At 37.8% G+C, this 20665-nt stretch overlaps 1 protein-coding gene across 3 annotated transcripts in view; it reads right to left on the minus strand.

Annotated features, from left to right (window-relative positions):
* The window catches only part of Senp1 (SUMO specific peptidase 1), a 59276-nt gene that overhangs the window by 31418 nt on the left and 7193 nt on the right, over positions 1-20665 (minus strand). For 2 of the 3 annotated variants that reach the window (XM_070039889.1, XM_070039869.1), the window contains exons 5-7: positions 19323-19364; positions 11513-11675; positions 7959-8130 (exon numbers count right to left, since the gene is read on the minus strand). In XM_070039889.1, the coding sequence (XP_069895990.1) occupies positions 7959-8130; positions 11513-11675; positions 19323-19364 (377 nt within the window). The remainder of the gene's footprint in view (positions 1-7958; positions 8131-11512; positions 11676-19322; positions 19365-20665) is intronic. The other variant, XM_070039878.1, reaches the window with a different exon arrangement.

Below are 20665 nucleotides of genomic sequence, written 5' to 3' on the forward strand. Positions count from 1 at the left end.
GGCAGCAAAGTCCATGAGATTCTTATCTCCAATTAACCACCAGAAAACCAGAAGTAGGGCTGTGGCTCAAAGTGATAGACCAATAGCTTTGAGCAAAAGACCTCAGGGACAGCGCTCAGGCTCTGAATTCAAGCCCCATGACTGACAAAAAAATAGAATAAATAAAACCTTTAGCTCATAGCAGTACCTTGAAGACACCTGAAGATGAACTTAAGTATTGTCTTTTCATGGCTATTTGTGCCATGTAATAAGCCTCTTTCTCTGCCCTTTGTTACGTCTTTTTTTGTATGTGTGTGTGGTTTTTTGTTATGTCTTTATTTAGAATATAGATTGATAAATCCTTAGCCAATCTAACCAAAAGAAAAAGAGAGCAGATCCAAATTAATAAAAATAAGTGAGAATGATACTATAATAGATACCACTGAAATACAAAGAATCTTAGGGAACATTTTGAAAACTTGTATTCCAATCTATTGGAAAATCTATAAGAAATGGATACATTGCCAACATGGAAGCTAGAGATATAAACAACCTAAAGAAATAAACAATAAAGAAATTGAAGTAGTAATAAAAAGTATCTTTATTTTTTTTAAAAAATGGACTGACTTGTTGATGAATTTTTCCCAGGCTGTTAAAGAAAAACTAAAAGTAATGTTTCTCCAACTATTCCATAAAATAGAAAAGAAACGCATGCTTCCAAGGTCATTCTATAAGGTCAATATTACTCTGAAATAAAAACTGGGTAAGTGGGGCTGGGAAGGTGGCTCAGTGGTAGAGTGCTTGTCTTTCATGCATGAGGCTCTGGGTTCAATTCCTCAGCACCATATAAACAGAAAAAGCAGGAAGTGTGCTGTGGCTCAAGTGGTAGAGCACTAGCCTTGAGCTGAAGAGCTAAAGGACAGTGCCCAGACCCAGAATTCAGGCCCCAGGACTGACCAAAAAAAAAAAAAAAAAACTGGGTAAGGACATAATAAAAAAACTACAGAAATCATTCCTTGATGAACAAAGATAAAAAAAATCCTCAATAAATTATTTGTAAAATTCAACAATACATTTTTTAAAAATCATACTTATCATGTTATTTTCATTTCAGAGATGCAAATATGTTTCAACATGCATAAATGAATAAATGTGAACAGCTAGTAACAGAAAAGGACAAAAATCACATAACCTTTCAAAGATGTAGAACAAAATCTCTTGAGAGAATTTCAACATCCCTTCATGATAAAAACCCTGAAAAAAATAGGAACAGAACATACCTCAACACAATAAAGGCTATTATGTGACAAACCTACAGCCAACATTGTAATACATTGGGGAAAAAAAAAACAAAGCATTTCCTCTAAATTCAGGAACAAGGATAGTCTACTCTTTCCACTCTTATTCAATATAGTGCTTGGAACAATAAAGGAAGAAAGAAAAAAAAGATATAAAAACAAAAGTAGTAAACTCGCAATCTAAAGCTGTGATAGAGCCGAACACAGGTGGTTCACGCCTGTAATCCTAGCTACTCAGGAGGCTGAGATCTGAAGACTGTGGTTCAAAGCCAGCCGGGACAGGAAAGTCCAAGAGACTCTTATCTCCAATTAACCACCAAAAAGCTGGAAGTGGTGTTGTAGCTCAAGTGGTAGAGCACGGGCCTTGAGCTGAAGAACTCAGGGACAGCACCCAGGCTCAGAGTTCAAGCCCCACAATCAACAAAAAAATAATAAATAAATAAATAAATAAATAAAAAAACGTGATAGTCCTATAATCCTATAGATGCGCAACCCGAGAGTCCACTAGAAACTCTTACATTTGATACTTTCACCAAAGAAGTTGGCCACAAAATCAGCATTCAAGAAGTTAGCAGAGGGCTGGGAAGTTGGCTCAGTGGTAGAAGCGCTTGCCTTGCAAGCCTGAGGCCCTGGGTTCGATTCCTCAGCACCACATAAGCAAAAGGAAAAAAGCCGGAAGTGGTGCTGTGGCTCAAGTGGTAGAGCGCTAGCCTTGAGCTGAAGAGCTGAGGGACAGCGCCCAGGCCCAGAGTTCAGGCCCCACGACTGGACCCAAAAAAAAAAAAAAAAAAGAAGTTAGCAGATTTTCTATATAACTATGAAGTCTTTGAGAAAAAAAGTCAGAAAGATAATCCTATTCAGAATAACATTTTTTAGAAAAAAAGAATACCTAGGAATAAACCTAACAAAAGAAGTGATAGGCCTCTATAATATAAACAATGAAGAAACTGAAGGAAGACTTTAGAAGATGAAAAGACTCCCTACCTATGTTCATGGACTAGCAGATTTGATTCTGTTAAAAATGTCCATATTGCCACAAGTAACTACAGATTCAATAGACTGCCTCATCAAAAACCCGATATTCCTCCCAGAAATAGAAACAAGTAATTCTAATATTCATATGAAAGAATGAAAGACTCTGAATAACCAAAGCTATCCTGAGCCTAAAAGAGCAATGATGGACATACTACAATACTTGATTTCAAAGTAATACTCCAGAGCAGTAGTAACAAAGAGCACATAAACTAGCAAAAAGAAAAACAAACAAAAACAAAACCAGACATGTAGACCAATGGAATAGAGTAGAAGAGCCAGAAAAAAGCCATGAGTCTCGACAAAGGTGCCAAAATAATATACTGGAGAAGAGTGTAACAAATGATTCTGGGAAAACTGGAAAAGCTGAACTATCACTTACCCTGTACAAAAATCAACTCAAAATTATGAACAGACTCTAACAACTTAAGAAATAATAGCAAGAATTGGCAAATGGCGAATTTGATTCTATCAAATTTCATTTACATAGCAAGTGAAACAATTATTGTAATGAAAAGATAGCCTACAGAATAGAAACAAACAAACAAACAAACAAAACTTTTTGCCCAGTGGGCTGGGAAGGTGGCTCAGCGGTAGAGTGCTTGCCTTGCATGCATGAGGCCCTGGGTTCGATTCCTCAGCACCACATAAGCAAAAAGAAAAAAGCCAGAAGTGGCGCTGTGGCTCAAGTGGTAGAGCGCTAGCCTTGAGCTGAAGAGCTGAGGGACAGCACCCAGACCCAGAGTTCAGGCCCCACAACCGGACCCCCCCCAAAAAAAAAAAAAACAACTTTTGCCCACTATGCATCTGAGAAGAAATTAACTAAAAGAATAAGCCAGATACTGGTGGCTTACACATATAATCTTAGCTTCTCAGGAAGCTGAGATTTGGAGGATTGTGATTCGAAGCCAATCAGGAAAGAAAAGTTTGCTAGACTCCATCTCCAAAATAACCAGCAAAACCAAACAAGCAAACCAAGCAAGCTTAATAAACAAGTTTAGGAAACTCCCAAAAGAACATCTATAACATTTAGCTTTGCTGGAAAAACACAGGAAAAGATAAGTCACTTGAAACTTGTAACACAATTCTATATTATAAACCATCTGGCACTATAAAGCAAAAGAAAACACCTTTCTCTGTACATTATTAAATTGCTTTTGAATAAGAAAACTGGGGCAGCTGGGTACCAGAGGCGCAGGCCTGTAACTAGCTATGCAGAGAGGCTGAGATCTAAGGATTGTGATTCAAAGCCAGCCTGGGCAGAAAGTCTGTAAGACTCTTATCTCCAATAAATTACCAAAAAACAAACAAACAACAAAAGTAGAGCAGTGGCTCAAGTGGTAGAGTAATGAGCAAAAAATGTTCAGGGACAGTGCCCAGGCCCTGAGTTTAAGCCCCTGGACTGGCCAAAAAAAAAAAAAAGATGGGGGAAAAGGGAAGAATTAACAGGAAAAGCAGCAATAATTGGGTAATTTGTGAGAGTTAGATAATATTACATTTAAAAAACTAATAAAGGACCAATGATGGTTTTTTAAAGTATAAGACAGTATGTATCAGATTCCTGTAATTTGGTGACATTTTTATAATAAGCACCAGCATAAAACAACTGTAAGATTACAAAAATTTAATGGCAAACACAAAATAAATTTTAGCAAGCTAATAAATTGTTTGACAAGGGCTGGGAAGGTGGCTCAGTGGTAGAGCGCTTGCCTTGCATGCATGAGGCCCTGGGTTCGATTCCTCAGCACCACATAAGCAAAAAGAAAAAAGCCGGAAGTGGCGCTGTGGCTCAAGTGGTAGAGCTCTAGCCTTGAGCTGAAGAGCTGAGGGACAGCGCCCAGGCCCAGAGTTCAAGCCCCACGACCGGACACACACACACACACACACACACACCCGCACGCACGCACGCACGCACGCACACACGCACGCAAACAAAATAAATTGTTTGACTATAAATTATTATTATTTTTTTTTTTTGGTTGGTCGTGGGGCCTGAACTCTGGGTCTGGGCACTATCCCTCAGCTCTCCAGATCAAGACTAGCACTCTACCACTTGAGCTACAGCACCTCTTCCAGCTTTTTTCTGCTTATGTGGTACTGAAGAATCGAACCCAGGGCCTCATGCATGCAATGCAAGCATTCTACCACTGAGCCACCTTCCCAGCTCAAATATTGAATATAAATTCTTGGCTAATTTTTTTGTTTTTGGTCGGTCATGGGGCTTGAACTCTGGGCTTGGACGCTGTCCCTGCGCTCTTCAGCTCAAGGCGAGCGCTCTACTGCTTGAGCCATAGCACCACTTCCTGACTATAAATTATTTTAACTTTATAGTCTCCCTTTCATTTGGTTTAGCATACAAATAAATTTCAAGGAAATTAAACATTTCAACAACTTTTTGTTAAGTCAAAAATACTTGGTTTATGAGAAAACACTAAATAAAAATCACTTAAAAAATAAATTAATCACTGCTGGTGGGAATGTACACTTATACAACCACTTTGGAAAGCAGTCTGGAGGGTCCTTAGAAAGCTAAAGATTGACCTCCCTTATGACCCAGTCATACCACTTCTAGGCATCTACCCTGAACAACAGGAACCAATATACAAGGACACGTGCACCTCCATGTTTATTGCAGCACTGTTCGCAATAGCTAGGATATGGAAACAACCTAGATGCCCCACCACAGATGAATGGATCCAAAAATTGTGGTATCTATACACAATGGAATATTATGCAACCATTAGAAATGACAAAGTAATGGCATTTGCAGGGAAATGGATGGAGCTAGAAGGAATCATGTTGAGCGAGGTAAGCCAAGAACAAAGAGACAAACAGTACATGGTCTCCCTGATAAGTGGATGCTAAATCCAAAATGTTAGGTGATATGACAAAACTAACAGGACTTAAGAAACAAAGAACTCCCACTCATCTGGTTGAACCACTACCAAATATCCCCATGCTGCTGATCACATATATGGTATATAACATGTGAGCACCGTTATATATTACAGACTGTGATAGACAATTTGCTCCAGGAAAGTTAGAATGAACTTGTGACTTTAAATGAGCATCATTATTCCACAATACTGTGAATTTCCGGAAATTATGTAATCACTTAATCACAATCAAAAAAAAAAAAAGAACCTCGGGGAAGGGAGGGAGGGAGGGGATGGTAGGGGGAAAACAATGGAGAGGGTAACAATGTTCAAGAGGAAGTGTACTCATTACCTCACTCGTGTAACTGTAACCCTCTGTATAGTATCTTTACAATAAAAAAATTAAAAAAAAATAAATTAATCACTGTCATCTACTATGACAGTCCATCACCTTCACATGCTAGTAATCTAGTAACTGTAACTGAAAAGAAACAACATGTGTTTTTATCATTTAAAGTTTTTATGGTCACTAACATTTTCTCTTTTCCAAACAGAACTTTATACCTAAATAACTGTAATATCAAACAGAAACTTCTGTAATCATGGAAATGTGTTTTATCTGTATTGTACAGTAACCACTAACCACATGTGGCTAATAAATTCTGGAAATGTAACTACTATAACTGAGAAATTAAAATTTTAAATTCAACTAATTTAAATAATGCTGTGGCAAGTATTTATCCTACTATAGCATAGATCCTCCATATGGCCTCTTGAATCATTTTGTATAGCCATATTTCCAAATTCTTCTTTGAAACCTATTAGACTTCTATAAGTAGCAACATCTTAACCATAACTTTTGTAGCATTATATTACTGACATTCAAAGACAAATCCAGCACTAATTCTTTATCTTCTTTAACATAAACCAAGACATCTTTCTTGGAGATACTAACACTTCCATGGGAAATCAGTTTTTCCAAATTTTTAAGTTCCCATCAATGAATTCTAGATAAAAGGGGGAAAAAAAAAGCCCAAGTATTTTCTCTGCATAACCAGTGATTTCTGAGACTAAATATCTAAGTAATTCAGTGAAAGTCTGATGATACAGTTTGTTCTTATATTTTGTTTTATTCATGAATTCTTCTGGAATACATGTGGCCCACTTTTCATAGTAGACTGTAGATCAAAAATCAACTATGGCACAATTCCTGTACTTCATTTCATAGTTTAGATTTAATTCCCAACATCTTTGTACTCTATAGAGGAATTCCAGCTCCATGTCCTCCACTGACCTAGCCTGTGGCCTAGAGGGCTGACTAGGAAAGAAAGATTACTTGGTCAGCCCAATTCCTCAAGCTGTCAGTAGAAATAAAAGGAAAGAGCGCTGGTATAATCCTAGATACTCAGGAGGCTGAGATCTGAGAACTGTAGTTCAAAGCCAGCATGGGCAGGAAATCCACGAGACTCTTATCTCCTCCAATAAACCACCAGAAAACCAGAAGCTGGCACTGTGGCTCAAGTGGTAGGGTGTGCACCTTGAGCTGAAGAGCTGAGGGGAAAGGCCCAGGCCCAGAGTTCAAGCCCCAAGACAAGACAAAGAAAGAAAGGAAGGAAGGAAGGAAGGATGGAAGGAAGCAAGCAAGCAAGCAAGCAAGCATACCAAAGGAGACTTCCTCAGAAGAGCTGGGTTCTAGACCTACTTACTAGCTATGTGATCTGATCTTTCTTTCCAAATTTGTAAAATATGAATATTAACTAACCTTTACCTATTTTACTGGGTTGAAAGATCTGAAAAGAATAATACATGTAGAAAGAACACTAGAAACACTAATGTCATTTAAATGTAGGTTCACTATTTTTCATTTACATCTCCATAGCAACCAGTATAAAACTAACTAGATATATAATAAATATGCAATTGAACAGTTAAAAACATAGTTCTTTTTTTCTTTTTGTGCCTTTTACATTCAAGGATAGTGTTCTACCACTTGAGCCACCACTCCACTTCTCGCTTTTTGCTGCTTAACTGGAGATAAGAATCTTACAGAGCTTCCTACTCAGGTTGGCTTCCATCCATGATCCTCAGATCTTGATCTCCTACGTAGCTATGACAACAGGTGTGAGCCACTGGTTCCTGGCATAAGCATACTTCTTATTGTGCAAAGTATATGCTATATTATGATGACAAATTTCTTTTTCTTTTAGTTTGCAGAATGAACAAAACTACTCAAGTATCCAAGAATACAGCTTTCAAGAAAGTCTGTGATCTCAAAGAAGATGTTACCAGCAATGAAAAAATATAAATTATTTAATTGGCTTCTTTTAAATCATTTTTAAAAATTTTTACATTTTCCTCTTTTAGAGAAAAAAATTTCCTGGTAGATGTTCTATCAAATCAGCTTTTATGGAAACAAAAACTACATAGTTAACAGTTTTGCTACAGAAACAGGAAGATTCTAAAACCAAAAAAGACAGAGATGTCATTTGATATATAGAAGCCATTCAGTAATACTGAAGATTAAGTAACTGAAGCCGAGTTCAATAGGAATAGAAGAGAGTAAAAACAAAACAAAACATAAAAACAAAAACAAAACAATAAACCCACATAATACTCAATCCCATTAGAACAGATGGCAGAATTCAAAAAGAAAAAAACACAACATTATAAACAGAAGATGGATGTAAACATCACAATCAGGGGCAGCAAACCATTTGATAGAGGATAAGAGCCTAATTTTTAATGGTTTCTGATACAGGTTTTCCTTACTTACCTCTTCTGCTGTACTTATATGTCGTCTCTGAGTTTTCTTAGGGCTTAAAAGACTTCGACGACAGGAACCACTCCAAGATGGACTTGACACAGGCTTAATAGGAAAAGATTTTTCATACGCAGATACATGGCAGTGATGGTTTGACTTTCCCGTAAAAGTGTTTGATAATCCACTAAAAAACGTTTTCAAGAAAGACAAAAGATTATTCTAGTGGTAGCTTTCACTGTCTTGAAATAACAAAAACAACATTACCAGTAGAATGATAGGAACCATTTGTGGGAAATATACAAGACATGATATATGGAGTTGCAGCTTCATGTTTTGCCAAATCATATAATTATCAGCCACTTACAATCCTATTAAATCCACAATCTAGAATCTTCTTTGGCCAGAAACTATGTAGCAGTATGGTATAACAGAAAGCAAATATGACTAGATTTCTTTGGAAAACCTAGGTTCTATGAATGCTAAACATCTTCTGTTACTCTCCACAGCACTTTCCTCCAAAAATATGTGAATATTTAAATATGTAAAGGTGAATAAATTTAAAGTTTTGTAATAATCTTTAAAATAAATTTCAAAAATTTTTGAAAGACCAACAGAGGGCAGTCTCCTTCATTAAAACCAACCTGACTACATCAATATTCAGAATTCTTTTGGCCTTCTCTCCTCTTCTAAGGAGCTTTGTCTTTGTCTTTATACTATGTGTGCCCTAGCTAATGAGAAAATTTTGCAAGAAAATATTTTTGAGAATTCAAGCCCCAGTCTTATTTCTAAGGCTTAATACTTTTTTATGTGATCTTTTCATCTATCATTACCCAACAAGTTTGCAAAGTTTGAAGTATTACTCATGCTATATCTATTTTCTTTTTCCTGCTCAGGACTAAAAATAGTTATACAGTTGACCAAACCTAAGCTTAATTCCATGATGTTAATTCTTCAAATAATCTCATCTGATCTAAATTCAAATGAACTGATTAACTCTAGAAAAAAATATTTTAAAAAAAAGCACTCACGCACTCCTTAATTTTTTTTTTTGTCGGTTGTAGGGTTTGAACTCAGGGCCTGGGTGTTATCCCTGAGCCCTTGTGCTCAAGGCCAGTGCTCTACCACTTGAGCCACAGCACCACTTTCAGCTTTTTCTGTTTATGTAATACTGAGGAATCAAACCCAGAGCTTCATGCATGCTAGGCAAACACTCTACCACTAAGCCATATTCCCAGCCTCTCCTCTTATCCCATTTTAATGAAAAGAGAGGCAATCTACTTCCTTATTTTCTCAGGTTGGGGAAGAGCAGCTAGAATTATTTAGAAAAGATATAATGGATCTTTTACAATGTCTTTGGTACTGTCTCCTAGGTGTGAGGTGGAGTGAGTGAATGAGTGTGTGTGTGTGTAAGAGAGAGAGAGAAAGAGAGAGAGAGAAAATGTGCTTTGAAATGAAACATCCTTAAAAAAAAAAAAAAAGCACACAGTACAAGGGTATCTTGCAATGCCAGAAACAGGGTACTACCAAAAGTTAATGAAGTTATATCAAACAAACAGAGCCAAGTTTGAACATTTCCACTGTAAGAATGTGTGCCTTACATGAAGGAAGCTAGGAAGAGGGCACAGAATCAGAGGGAAACAGATAAAAAAAAAAATACAGCAGAGCCAGGCACCAGTAGCTCACGCCTGTTATCCTAGTTACTCAGGAGGCTGAGATCTGAGGATCTCAGTTCGTTCAAAGCCAGCCCAGGCAGGAAAAGTCCATGAGACTCTTTCTCCAATAAAACCACCAGAAAACCGACCGGGAGTGGCACTGTGGCCCACTTTTGAGCTGAAGAGCTGAGGAACAGTGCCCAAGCACAGAGCTCAAGTCCCATGACCGACCAAAAAAAAAAAAAAAATACAACAGAGAAGTCCATCAGCTGCACTGGACATTGATTAAAGTGGACTAAGCAAATCAAGGACAGAGATGGGAGGGAGGGAATAGAAAGAGAGGGAAGAAACAGTTGTATTGTCAAAGTTTGTAGAGTTCACAAGCTTCATAGACCATGATAATGACAGTTCACCTTGAGAAGGTTAAATGTGTTTGTGACTTTAAGTATTACTATCCCATAATATTGTGAAGTTTATGTAATCACTCAATCTCAATAAAAAAAAGAAAAGAAAAAATATGAGTAACTGTGAGCAAAAAAAAAAAAAAAAAAAAAAAAAGAATGTGTGCCTTTAAAAAATAACATTGTAGCCAGGCACCAGTTGCTAATGGCTATAATCCTAAGGAGGCTGAGATCTGAGGATCATGGTTCAAAGCCAGCTTGAGTAGGAAAGTCTGTGAGATTTTATCTCCAATAAACCACTAGAAAACCAGAAATGGCACTGTGGCTCAAGCAGTAGAGTGGCTCACCTTAAGCTGAAAAGTGCAGGTATAGCACCCAGGCTCAGAGTTCAAGCCCCATGACCAAAAAAGAAAAAAAAAAGTACTTTATTAACATAATGAACTACCTAAGGTATCATCATAGGTACATACATACATACCTAACCTAGGTTAGATACTTGCTAACCAGTATGTATCTTGTAAAGAAATAGGTCCAGAAGCTAGGCACTGGTAACTCACACATATAATCCTAGCTACTCAGGAGGCTAAGATCTGAGGATTATAGTTCAAAGCAGCCCAAGCAGGAAAGTCCACGAGACTTTTATCTCCAATGAGCCACTAGAAAACTAGAAGTAGAGCTGTGGCTCAAAATGACAGAGTGCTAGCCTTGAGCAAAAGATCTAAGGGACAGGGCCCGGGCCCTGAGTTCAAGCCCCATGACTGAGCAAAAAGAAAAGAGATAGGTGAGGCTTATGAACTAGCAATAGGACTCTATTTGCTAACATAAGTAGCTCAGGTCTAATAAAGCAATACATGAGATGCGGCACTGTTTTGCCTTAAATCAGGTCTGCTCATGTGAAGGGCTATAAAATGTGCTCGTTTCTTTCCTACTAAGGTTGCAGAGATTAACTGATTTTTGCTTGAAAATTTGTAATAGCCATATATTCTAAAGTGTCCCAGTGTACTTTTATCCACCAAGATTCTCTCTTCTCTAATGTTAAGATTTGATTATCACCATCAGCATTAAGTAAACTAAAAGCTGAAAACATGGGCTGGGAAGGTAGCTCAGTGGTAGAGTGCTTGCCCTGCATGCATGAGGCCCTGGGTTCAATTCCTAAACACCACATAAGCAGAAAAAGCCGGAAATGGCGCTGTAGCTCAAGTGGTAGAGTGCTAGCCTTGAGCTGAAGAGCTGAGGGACAGCACCCAGGCCCCAGAGTTCAGGCCCCACAACTGACCAAAAAAAAAGGCTGAAAACACACAGACATACACAGAGACACACACACAAGACACGCACAGACACACACACAAGACACGCACACACACACGCACACACACACACACACACACACACACACACACACACGGTTTGAAGTAAAAAAAAAAAAATGGTACTACTGCTTTAAAATGCCCATCTAGCCATTTTCTATAAAATCTGATGAAGGGCTTGAGAACTAGGCTGACAGAACACGAACCTTGAGGTCTTTCGAGTTTCGAGGTAAAGACTTCTGCTGTTTCTTGATTTTTGTAAAGTTGAGCTTGATGCTGGAGTAGAATTTCTCCACTGACCATTTGCACTCTGACCAAAGGTACTTCTTAAGTCATCTGCGCCAAGAAAATTGTCTGAGGAAGGGTTATCTAGAAAAAGAACAAAAAAACAAACACACACACACACACAAAGTTTGAATAAATTAAACAAATAACGATAGCTAGTTCTCTTTATGACTGTAACCATGTCCATCATTGTATTCCAAAGTAATGTGGCATATCACCATGTCTCTCATGGAAGAAAGATCCCAGTCTCAACTGCCAGTAAGATCTGCAGTAAGGGAATGTCTACAAACTATAATTGATTCAGCCATACTAACCTGAAAATTGATGAAGGAGCTGAATCCTGCCACAGCCATGTGCCTTATCTGCATCAATGTGACTCCGTGGTGTCCACCAAAAGTCAACATTTTACCCCAACTATATCTTGCAAGCACTCCCAGGCCTGGGCCTGAAAGAAGGTAGGCCAGACCAGTAAGAAAGCAGGTGGAGGGCCAAGGAGAATTGTAATTCAAATGAACAACAATTATTGCTTAATAAGCAGCTGGTGTCACTTTCTTCTTTTTAGTACCATGTTCCAGACTCAGGGACTCTCTCAAAGGGCACAGATTACGTAATTGCTGCTTAGACTGGCTGGCTTATGGCAGGAATGACCCATTATATACATCTGGTTCAGGGATGATATTCTTCAATGACCTAAATCCATAATCATCAGCTATTATCAATACTTCCAGACTGAGGATTATTTGCTTATAATTTGACCTATATGACTTCTGGATTACAAACTGAGGTGACCCTTGTTGAAGTTTCAGCTAGGAGTGATAAGATTAATTTCTATGATCTCTTCTATATCAGCAGGATTAGGCAATTTAAAACAGCTCCTTCAATTTAATTTCAAACATTCAGTTATGGAACTGAGGAGCTTCAATGAAAAAACAAGAATGACAATACTCTATTTCCAGGATTTTTGCTGAAAGCTGACAACATTTTTATTGAAGAACATTACCATAGAACTTTGCACAATAGCATTAAAATATTTAATGATGTATTGTTTGATACTCTATACAAAAAGCAAGGCAGCCTTCAAAACAGACAATTTGTTTTCTTAAGGTTCATCAACAAGCCAGGATATAGAGTAAATAAGAGAAAGATAAAAGGCAATAAGGAACTGTCTTCGTTTCCATTAACTTATCAATACATGAACTTAGTCTCATAATTAAACAAGTTGAATGTACTTTCAAAATGAATTACAACTTTCTTCCTTTGTAATATGTTAATCTGTTAGTATTACTTTAAAGTCAGAGATATAAAACTACAGGAAATGATTATTATCAAAAAGAAAACCATTATCTCTAAATGCAAAGTAATAAGAGATATGTTTGTGTCTCATATGTTTTGGGTAAAATTGAATGAGTTATCTAATTAAAGATGTCTGTTTGAGGAAGAAGTGTGTCAAAATGCAAATCATCCTGACAGATGTGAAATTTGAGATGAAGGACAAACCAGAATAGCCATCTCAAAAGGCATTTGACAAGGGCTTCAGTTTTAAAATGCAAAGGAAAAGCATGTATCAATCTGTTTAATTAGAATAAAGGGTTCCATCTCCTCTCAGTGATATATCACTGAACAATTTTCTATTGCTGATGGGATGTAAAGCTACAGAGAAACCAATAGGAGGCTGCTGATATTCTTTTTAAAGTAATTATTTAACTTGACAATCTGTCATCCAAATTGCAATGCCAGTGAGTTCCTTATGGCTCTCACTTATAATCTTAGCTACCCAGGAGGCTAAAATATCAGAACTGCAGTACAAAGCCAGTCCCAACAGACAAATTTGAGAGATTCTTCTCTCCAATTAGCCAATGAAAGGCTGGAAGTGGAGGTATGGCTCAACTGGTAGAGTACCAACCACAAGAAAAAATAGCCAATTGAGAAATTAAGGCTCAGAGTTTAAGTCCTAGTACTGGCACCAAAAACAAAAAGACAATGCTAGAAATTCTATCATTTTTACCAAAACTAGAAGGAAATACATTGAAATTTCAATTATGATTATATTGTAATGATAAAAATTATAAAATGATAGGTTTGTGACTATAATTTTTCTCCATGCACAGGCAACATTTTATGGGAATAAAAATTTTTCTATTAAAAAAGAATATGTCAGATTACTCACTTACTACAAAAGTAACTGTCAAATCACCTGTCAACTTTACAATATATTTAGTTACTTGAACATGAAACTTTAAATATAATAATCTTACCTACTAAATGATATGTTGATAACCTAATTTAACATAGTTTCCAAAGATTTTGATAATGAGCCTAAGCACTACCAAATTCATTTACTTTCATCTTATTCTTTTTTTTATTTAGGGTTTTAAGATGTCTTTTTCTTTACTGGTGCCAATCCTGAACTTGAACTCAAGAGCCCAAGTACAATCCCTGAACTTTTTTGCTCAAGGCCAATGCTCTACCATTTGAGCCATTAACTCCATTTCCAGCTTTTTTTGGAGCTAACTGGAGATGAGTCTCACAGATATTCCTGCCCCAGCTGGCTTCAAACCACAATCCTCAGATCTCAGCCTCTGAGATCTGAGCTAGGATTTTAAGCATGAGCCACCGGTACCCTGGTAGAGTCTTAAAATGTTTTTTTTTTTTTCTTTTTACACTGTCCTCTTTATAAAACTGAGAAACTTGAACCTTGGCCATTACTAATTCATCACAGTGAAAGTGTTGCATTTTGTTTTCTAAAATGTTTTTTTAAAAATCAATTTTTTGTCAGGCACTGATGGCTAATGACTATAATCCTAGCTACACAAGAGGCTGAGATCTGAGGATAATTGTTTGAAGCCAGCCTGGGCAGGAAAGTCTAGGAGGTGGTGGTAGTGGTGGTTGTAGGGCTTGAACTCAGGGCCTGGGCATGTCCCTGAGCTTTTTCCCTCAAGGCTAGCCCCCTACCACTTTGAACCATTATACCACCTCTGGTTTTCTAGTGGTTAACTGAAGGCAAGAGTCTCACCAACTAGGCTGGCTTTGTACCACGATTCTCAGATCTCAACCTCCTGAGTAGCTAGTATTACAGGTGTTAGCCACCAACGGCCAAATTCTGTGACACTCATATCCACTAAACTACCAAAAAAGCCAGAAGTAAAGCTGTGGCTCAAATGGTAGAGCATTGTTAGCCTTGAGCAAAAGAAGCTAAGGAACACAGCCCAGACCCTGGGTTCAAGCCCCACACCCAGCACCAAAAATTAAATAAATAAATTTTTTTAATAGTCTAATCTTTTCTTTCCTATTTTAAACATTGTTCTATGGTGGTAACAGTGACTAAACTTGAGGACCTAAGCTTTCTAGACAAAGCACTCTAATACTTGAGTCACATACCCCCAGTCTTTTCAGTGTTTAAAAGTAGGGTTTCAAGTCTTGATTAGACCTTCCTCAAACCTTCAACTTCCTATTCTGGCCTCCTAAATAGCTGGGATTACAATCATGTACCACTATATCTGCTTTAATATTCTAATTATGAGTGGACTTGAACATATTTTTAAGGGGCTTGATCTAGAGAGAGATCTAAAAGCAATAAATAAGATTCTAGATTCTGGGGGCTGGGAAGGTGGCTCAGTGGTAGAGCGCTTGCCTTGCATGCTCGAGGCACTGGGTTCGATTCCTCAGCACCACATAAGCAAAAAGAAAAAAGCCGGAAGTGGCACTGTGGCTCAAGTGGTAGAGCGCTAGCCTTGAGCTGAAGAGCTGAGGGACAGCGGCCAGGCCCAGAGTTCAGGCCCCACGACCGGACCCAAAAAAAAAAAAAAAAAAAGATTCTAGATTCTAAAATTTAACATTTTAAAATGTTAAGATTTTTTAAATTAAGATTTAAAATGTTTAATATTTTAGGGGCTGGGAAGGTATCTCAGTGGTAGAGTGCTTGCTTTGTATGCATGAGGCCCTGGGTTCAATTCCTCAGTACCACATGAACAGAAAAAGCTGGAAGTCAAGTGGTAGAGTGCTAGCCTTAGCTGAAGAGCTGAGGGACAATGCCCAGGCCCAGAGTTCAAGCCCCACGACTGGCAAAATAATAATAATAATAATTATTATTATTATTATTATTTAACAATTAAGATTAAAAAAATTTTAAGATTCTAAAATTCTAGATACTTGATTCTGAAAGTTAAGGTTTTCTTGCTCATTTTCCATCTTGCTAGAAGAGAGATGGTATGGTGAAACAAGAAACAAACACCAAGAATCTAGATCAAAGGACGAAGAAAGGTAAACTAGATAGATCTCCTACTCTAGCCTCTTTTAAGAGGTTAGGCTCAAGGCAACAGACCACAGAAATCAATGTGAGGCTAATTAAAAATGACTATATCTTTTTCTATTTTTGGTAGTAATGAAATACTGCCTTGAGCATGCCAGACTATATCCACAGGAGATAGAACAGATAAAATTCAATAGGACTTGCAATGGGTATAGTAAGGGAAAGTTTTTAAAAGCACACGGTTATCAAGGAGTTTTTATTCTTTTAAATTTTTCTTTAGTACTGGGGATTAAACCCAGGACCTTGTGCATGCTAGCCATGCATTCTACCACTAAGCTATACCTCTAGTCCCCAAAAGACTTTAGTATAGGAAATAACTAAACAGATTCTTTTTTTTTTTTTTGGGGGGGGGTCCGGTCGTGGGTCCTGAACTCTGGGCCTGGGCCCTGTCCCTCAGCTCTTCAGCTCAAGGCTAGCGCTCTACCACTTGAGCCACAGCGTCACTTCCGGCTTTTTTCTTTTTGCTTATGTGGTGCTGAGGAATCGAACCCAGGGCCTCATGCATGTAAGGCAAGCGGTCTACCACTGAGCCACCTTCCCAGCCCAGTAAACAGATTCTTGGCCTTCATAAAGTTCTAAAAATTAGGGAGCAACTTGGGTAATGTAAGGTAAGAGAGAAGCTTGTTTAATTATAAACTAGATAAAATCTGGCAAAGAAACAAATCTGATTCCTCTGTCACTCTGTGAACAGTTTAGAGACCCACTCCACAGTCACAGTTCAGTATGAGTTTACTATTGCATTGTTATTTTTCTCTATTCATTGACATGTATGAAACTGTTCCGAAGAACATTTTTATTTGCCTATGAAGTTCCTAAACTCTTACAAATGTTAAAAAAAAAAAAAGAGAAAAAAAAATTAAAATCAAAACAAAGTTTCTAAACTCAAGTGAGAGGTAAACTTTGGTAAGAGATTTCTGATACAGGTATCAACTTGGTATAAAGATAATCATCAGAAAACACAACAATCATGTAATTAAGGAGAAAGCGAGGAAACTGGCCTCACATATTGCCACAGTCAAGAAAATGAGACTCTAAGGTAATTGAAGATCTATCCCTTATGAAAATTAAGGTTCTACTAAAATTAAAGTAAAAAGGATTTAAAGATTTAAGTCATGTTATTAGTAATAGCTAAAAATGGCAAAGGTGAAGTGGTACCTAACCAGAGGATACTAAAGCAAACAAAGGCACAGACCTTCCCCCCCCCCCAGGTTGGTCATGGGCTTGAAATCAGGGCACAAACCCTATTCCTGAGCTTTTTCAATCAAGATTAGTACTAGTTGAGCCACCTTACCATTTCTGGTTTACAGGTGGTTAATTGGAGATAGATAAGAGTCACATGGACTTTCCTTCCCTGGGCTGGCTTCGAATTGCAATCCTCAGATCTCAGCCTCCTAAGTAGCTAGGATTAAAGGCATGAGCTACCAGTGCCCAGGTCGGTACAGACCTAAGGTCTCAAGTTATAAACCTTGGGGTCCAAATGCATTTCTGAGCATAAAATTCTTAAAATTTTAGAAACACTTTTTTTTTTTGATCGGTCATGGGGCCTGAACTCTGGGCCTGGTCATTGTCCCTCAGCTGTTCAGCTCAAGGCTAGAGCTCTACCACTGCAGTCACAGCGCCACTTCCGGCTTTTTCTGCTTATGTGGTGCTGAGGAATTGAACCCAGGGCCTCATGCATGCAAGGCAAGCACTCTACCACTGAGCCACCTTCCCAGCCATAACTTCCATGTGTGTGTGCGTGTGCGTGTGTGTGTGCGCATGCGTGTGCGTGCGTGCGTGTGTGCGTGTGTGTGTGTGTGTGTGTGTGTATGTGTGTGTGTGTGTGTGTGTGTCGTGGAGCCTGGGGATCAGCTCTTCAGCTCAAGGCTAGCACTCTACAACTTGAGCCACAGCACCACTTACGCTTGTAAGTATAATATTGAACATCATTATTATTATATTATTTTTATTATTTTTATATTTTTATTATATTAATAAACTGATACATATGCAGCAAAATGTATACTCATATTTACAGAGATAAATGAACAAAAATACTAACTGCTTCATATTAATTCATTGTAGGCTTTTCCAAGGAATGAATTTAGATTAGGTCAGGTTTTGATGTCAAATTTAAAAAAAAACTCATTTTCAGACTTTTTTCAAGTTTGGAATCACAAAAGGATTATGGATATGCATACTGATTCCATGGATTAGAAATCAACAGTAAACAATAAATATGAAAACAAGCAAACAGATGGAAAACTAAAAGCACAAATTTTAAGTTATAGAAGATTTTATGTATCAAATCCTACAATGTGTACTATGAATATACTCAAGAAAATAAAGTGAGAAGAAAACAAAGTGAGTTGAATCTAGTAACTGAACTAGAGTCAGGGGACTCTGAGTATATTTCTATATAACACGTATTAATAAGTTGTGTGTTTGTGTGTGTGTGTGTGTGTGTGTACTCTGAGTATATTTCTATATAACACGTATTACTAAGTGGTGTGTGTGTGTGTGTGTGTGTGTGTGTGTGTGTGTGTGTTGGTCACAGGGCTTGAACTTAGGGGCTGGCAGCTATCCCTGAGATTTTTGCTCAAGGCTAGTGCTCTACCACTTGAGCCACAGCTGCACTTCCAACTTTTTGCTTGTTATTTGGAGATAAGAGTCTTACAGACTTTGTTCCTCAGGCTGGCTTTGAACTGTGATCCTCAAATCTCAGCTTCCTGAATAACTAGGATTATAGGTATAAGCCACTGGTACACAGCTATTATTTTTTTTAATAATTTTTTATTGTGATTGATTACATAAATTTCACAAATTTCACAGTACTGTGAGATAGTGATACTTAAAGTCACAAACACATTCTAACCTTCATGAGGCAAACTGTCATTATCGTGGTCTATAAAGTTTGTGAATTCTATGAGCTTTGACAATACAACTATTTCTTCCACATCGGGCGGTATGTACATTTCTTTCCTTTTGCTTAGTGTTGCTATTTCCCCTTTCCCTCTCACCCACTGCTGCCCTTGAGTTGCTTAGTTCGTCTTCATCAATGTCCAATTAAGCAATTACATTTTTAACCTAAAGCAAACATTCTACTTAACTGTAAAATTACATATGAAATTGTAAGCAAGAAGTCCAAATTAAAATGGAAATACTAAGCATATGATTTTTTTTAACTATTCAGCTATGCTTTCTCCAGGTTTGATAATGAGTTTTCAAAACAGATTTCAGGCTTTTTATTATTAAAAAGGCCTTTTAATGATAGCAGAGATACTTTCTGAGCTAACTGGCTTTAGTATAAATATTATGCACATATTATGCAGAGGCCAGTGGTTCGCCCTAAGAAAAGAAATCCTGTGCCCAGGATAGATAAAATGCCACCCACTTAAATCACACTTAAATATAATATAAATTTAAAAGAATATTATACTAACATCTTTTTAGGGGAGGAGATCTCATCTTGTTGACAAAGAATCCTGAGGAAGCCAAATAACAATGATTATTATTTGCATTTCATATTTTATCATCTTAGTTTATCCTTATAAAAACCTCATTTAGGCAAGCTCAATGGTATTTTGAGCTTTCCAATATTTGTGGCAAAAGAAGTATGAGGAGTGAAAAGATGTGGGAAGACCACTGTCATCTTCCTGAGTCATTTGACATGAGGCAACAAAATTCTTTCTGAAGGCAGAGGTAGAAAACTGAAAGTCCACCATGGAGCTAGTGGCTCATGCCTGTAATCCTAGCTATTCAGGAGGCTGAGAGCTAAGGATCACGGTTCAAAGCCAGCCTGGGCAGGAAAGTCCATGAAACTCTTATCTCCAGTAAACCACCAGAAAACCGCAAATGGCATTGTGGCTCAGTGGTAGAGTGCTAGCCTTGAGCTGAAGAGCTGAGGGACAGCACCCAGGCCTAGAGTTCAAGCCCCTCGACCAACAAAAAAAAAAAAAAGAAAAGAAAGAAAGCTGAAAGTCTAAACACAGGCCAGTGATAGGAACTTCTGTAATGATTACAAATTAAAATAAGCTCCTGAATATGCAAACATATGGCTGTGGCAGGTGCTAGAGAAAAACATGTAAATATTTCCTGCTTGATAGTAATAGGGATAAGTTTTGGTAATAAAAATTTTAGGTTTAATTTTTTTCACACAGAATAGAAATAAACTAGCTTTGTAGTTTAAATCAATAAGAAACAAATATTCCTTATATCACATATATATTAAAAAATCAAAACAGGGCTGGGAAGGTGGCTCAGTGGTAGAGCGCTTGCCTTGCATGCCTGAGGCCCTGGGTTCGATTCCTCAGCACCACATAAGCAAAATGAAAAAAGCAGGAAGTGGCGCTATGGCTCAAGTGATAGAGCGCTAGCCTTGAGCTGAAGAGCTGAGGGACAGCGCGCAGGCCCAGAGTTCAAAAAAAATAAAATAAAATAAAAAATCAAAACAAAAACAAAGCTCTACTGATTTTCAAAATGGCACAATGGACAAATAAGTGTATAGATTCCAAAACTTTTTCACTAAAAATTAGTATTTGGAAGCTGAGTGCCAGTGGTTCATGCCTGTAATCTTAGCTACTCAGGAGGCTGAGAGCTGAGGATTGCAGTTTGAAGCCAGCCCCCGCAGGAAATTCTGCAAGACTCTTATCCACTAAACTACTGAAAAAGGCCAAAGAGGAGCTGTGGCTCAAGTGGCAGAGCACTATCCTTGGGCAAAAGAAACTCAGGGACAGTGCCCAGGATCTGAGTTCAAGTCCCAGGACTGGCACAAAAAAAATTAGTA

Source organism: Dipodomys merriami, unplaced genomic scaffold (assembly GCF_024711535.1).
Source record: "Dipodomys merriami isolate MVZ:Mamm:240054 unplaced genomic scaffold, mDipMer1.0.p SCAF_10, whole genome shotgun sequence".
Classification (NCBI taxonomy): Eukaryota; Metazoa; Chordata; class Mammalia; order Rodentia; family Heteromyidae; genus Dipodomys; species Dipodomys merriami.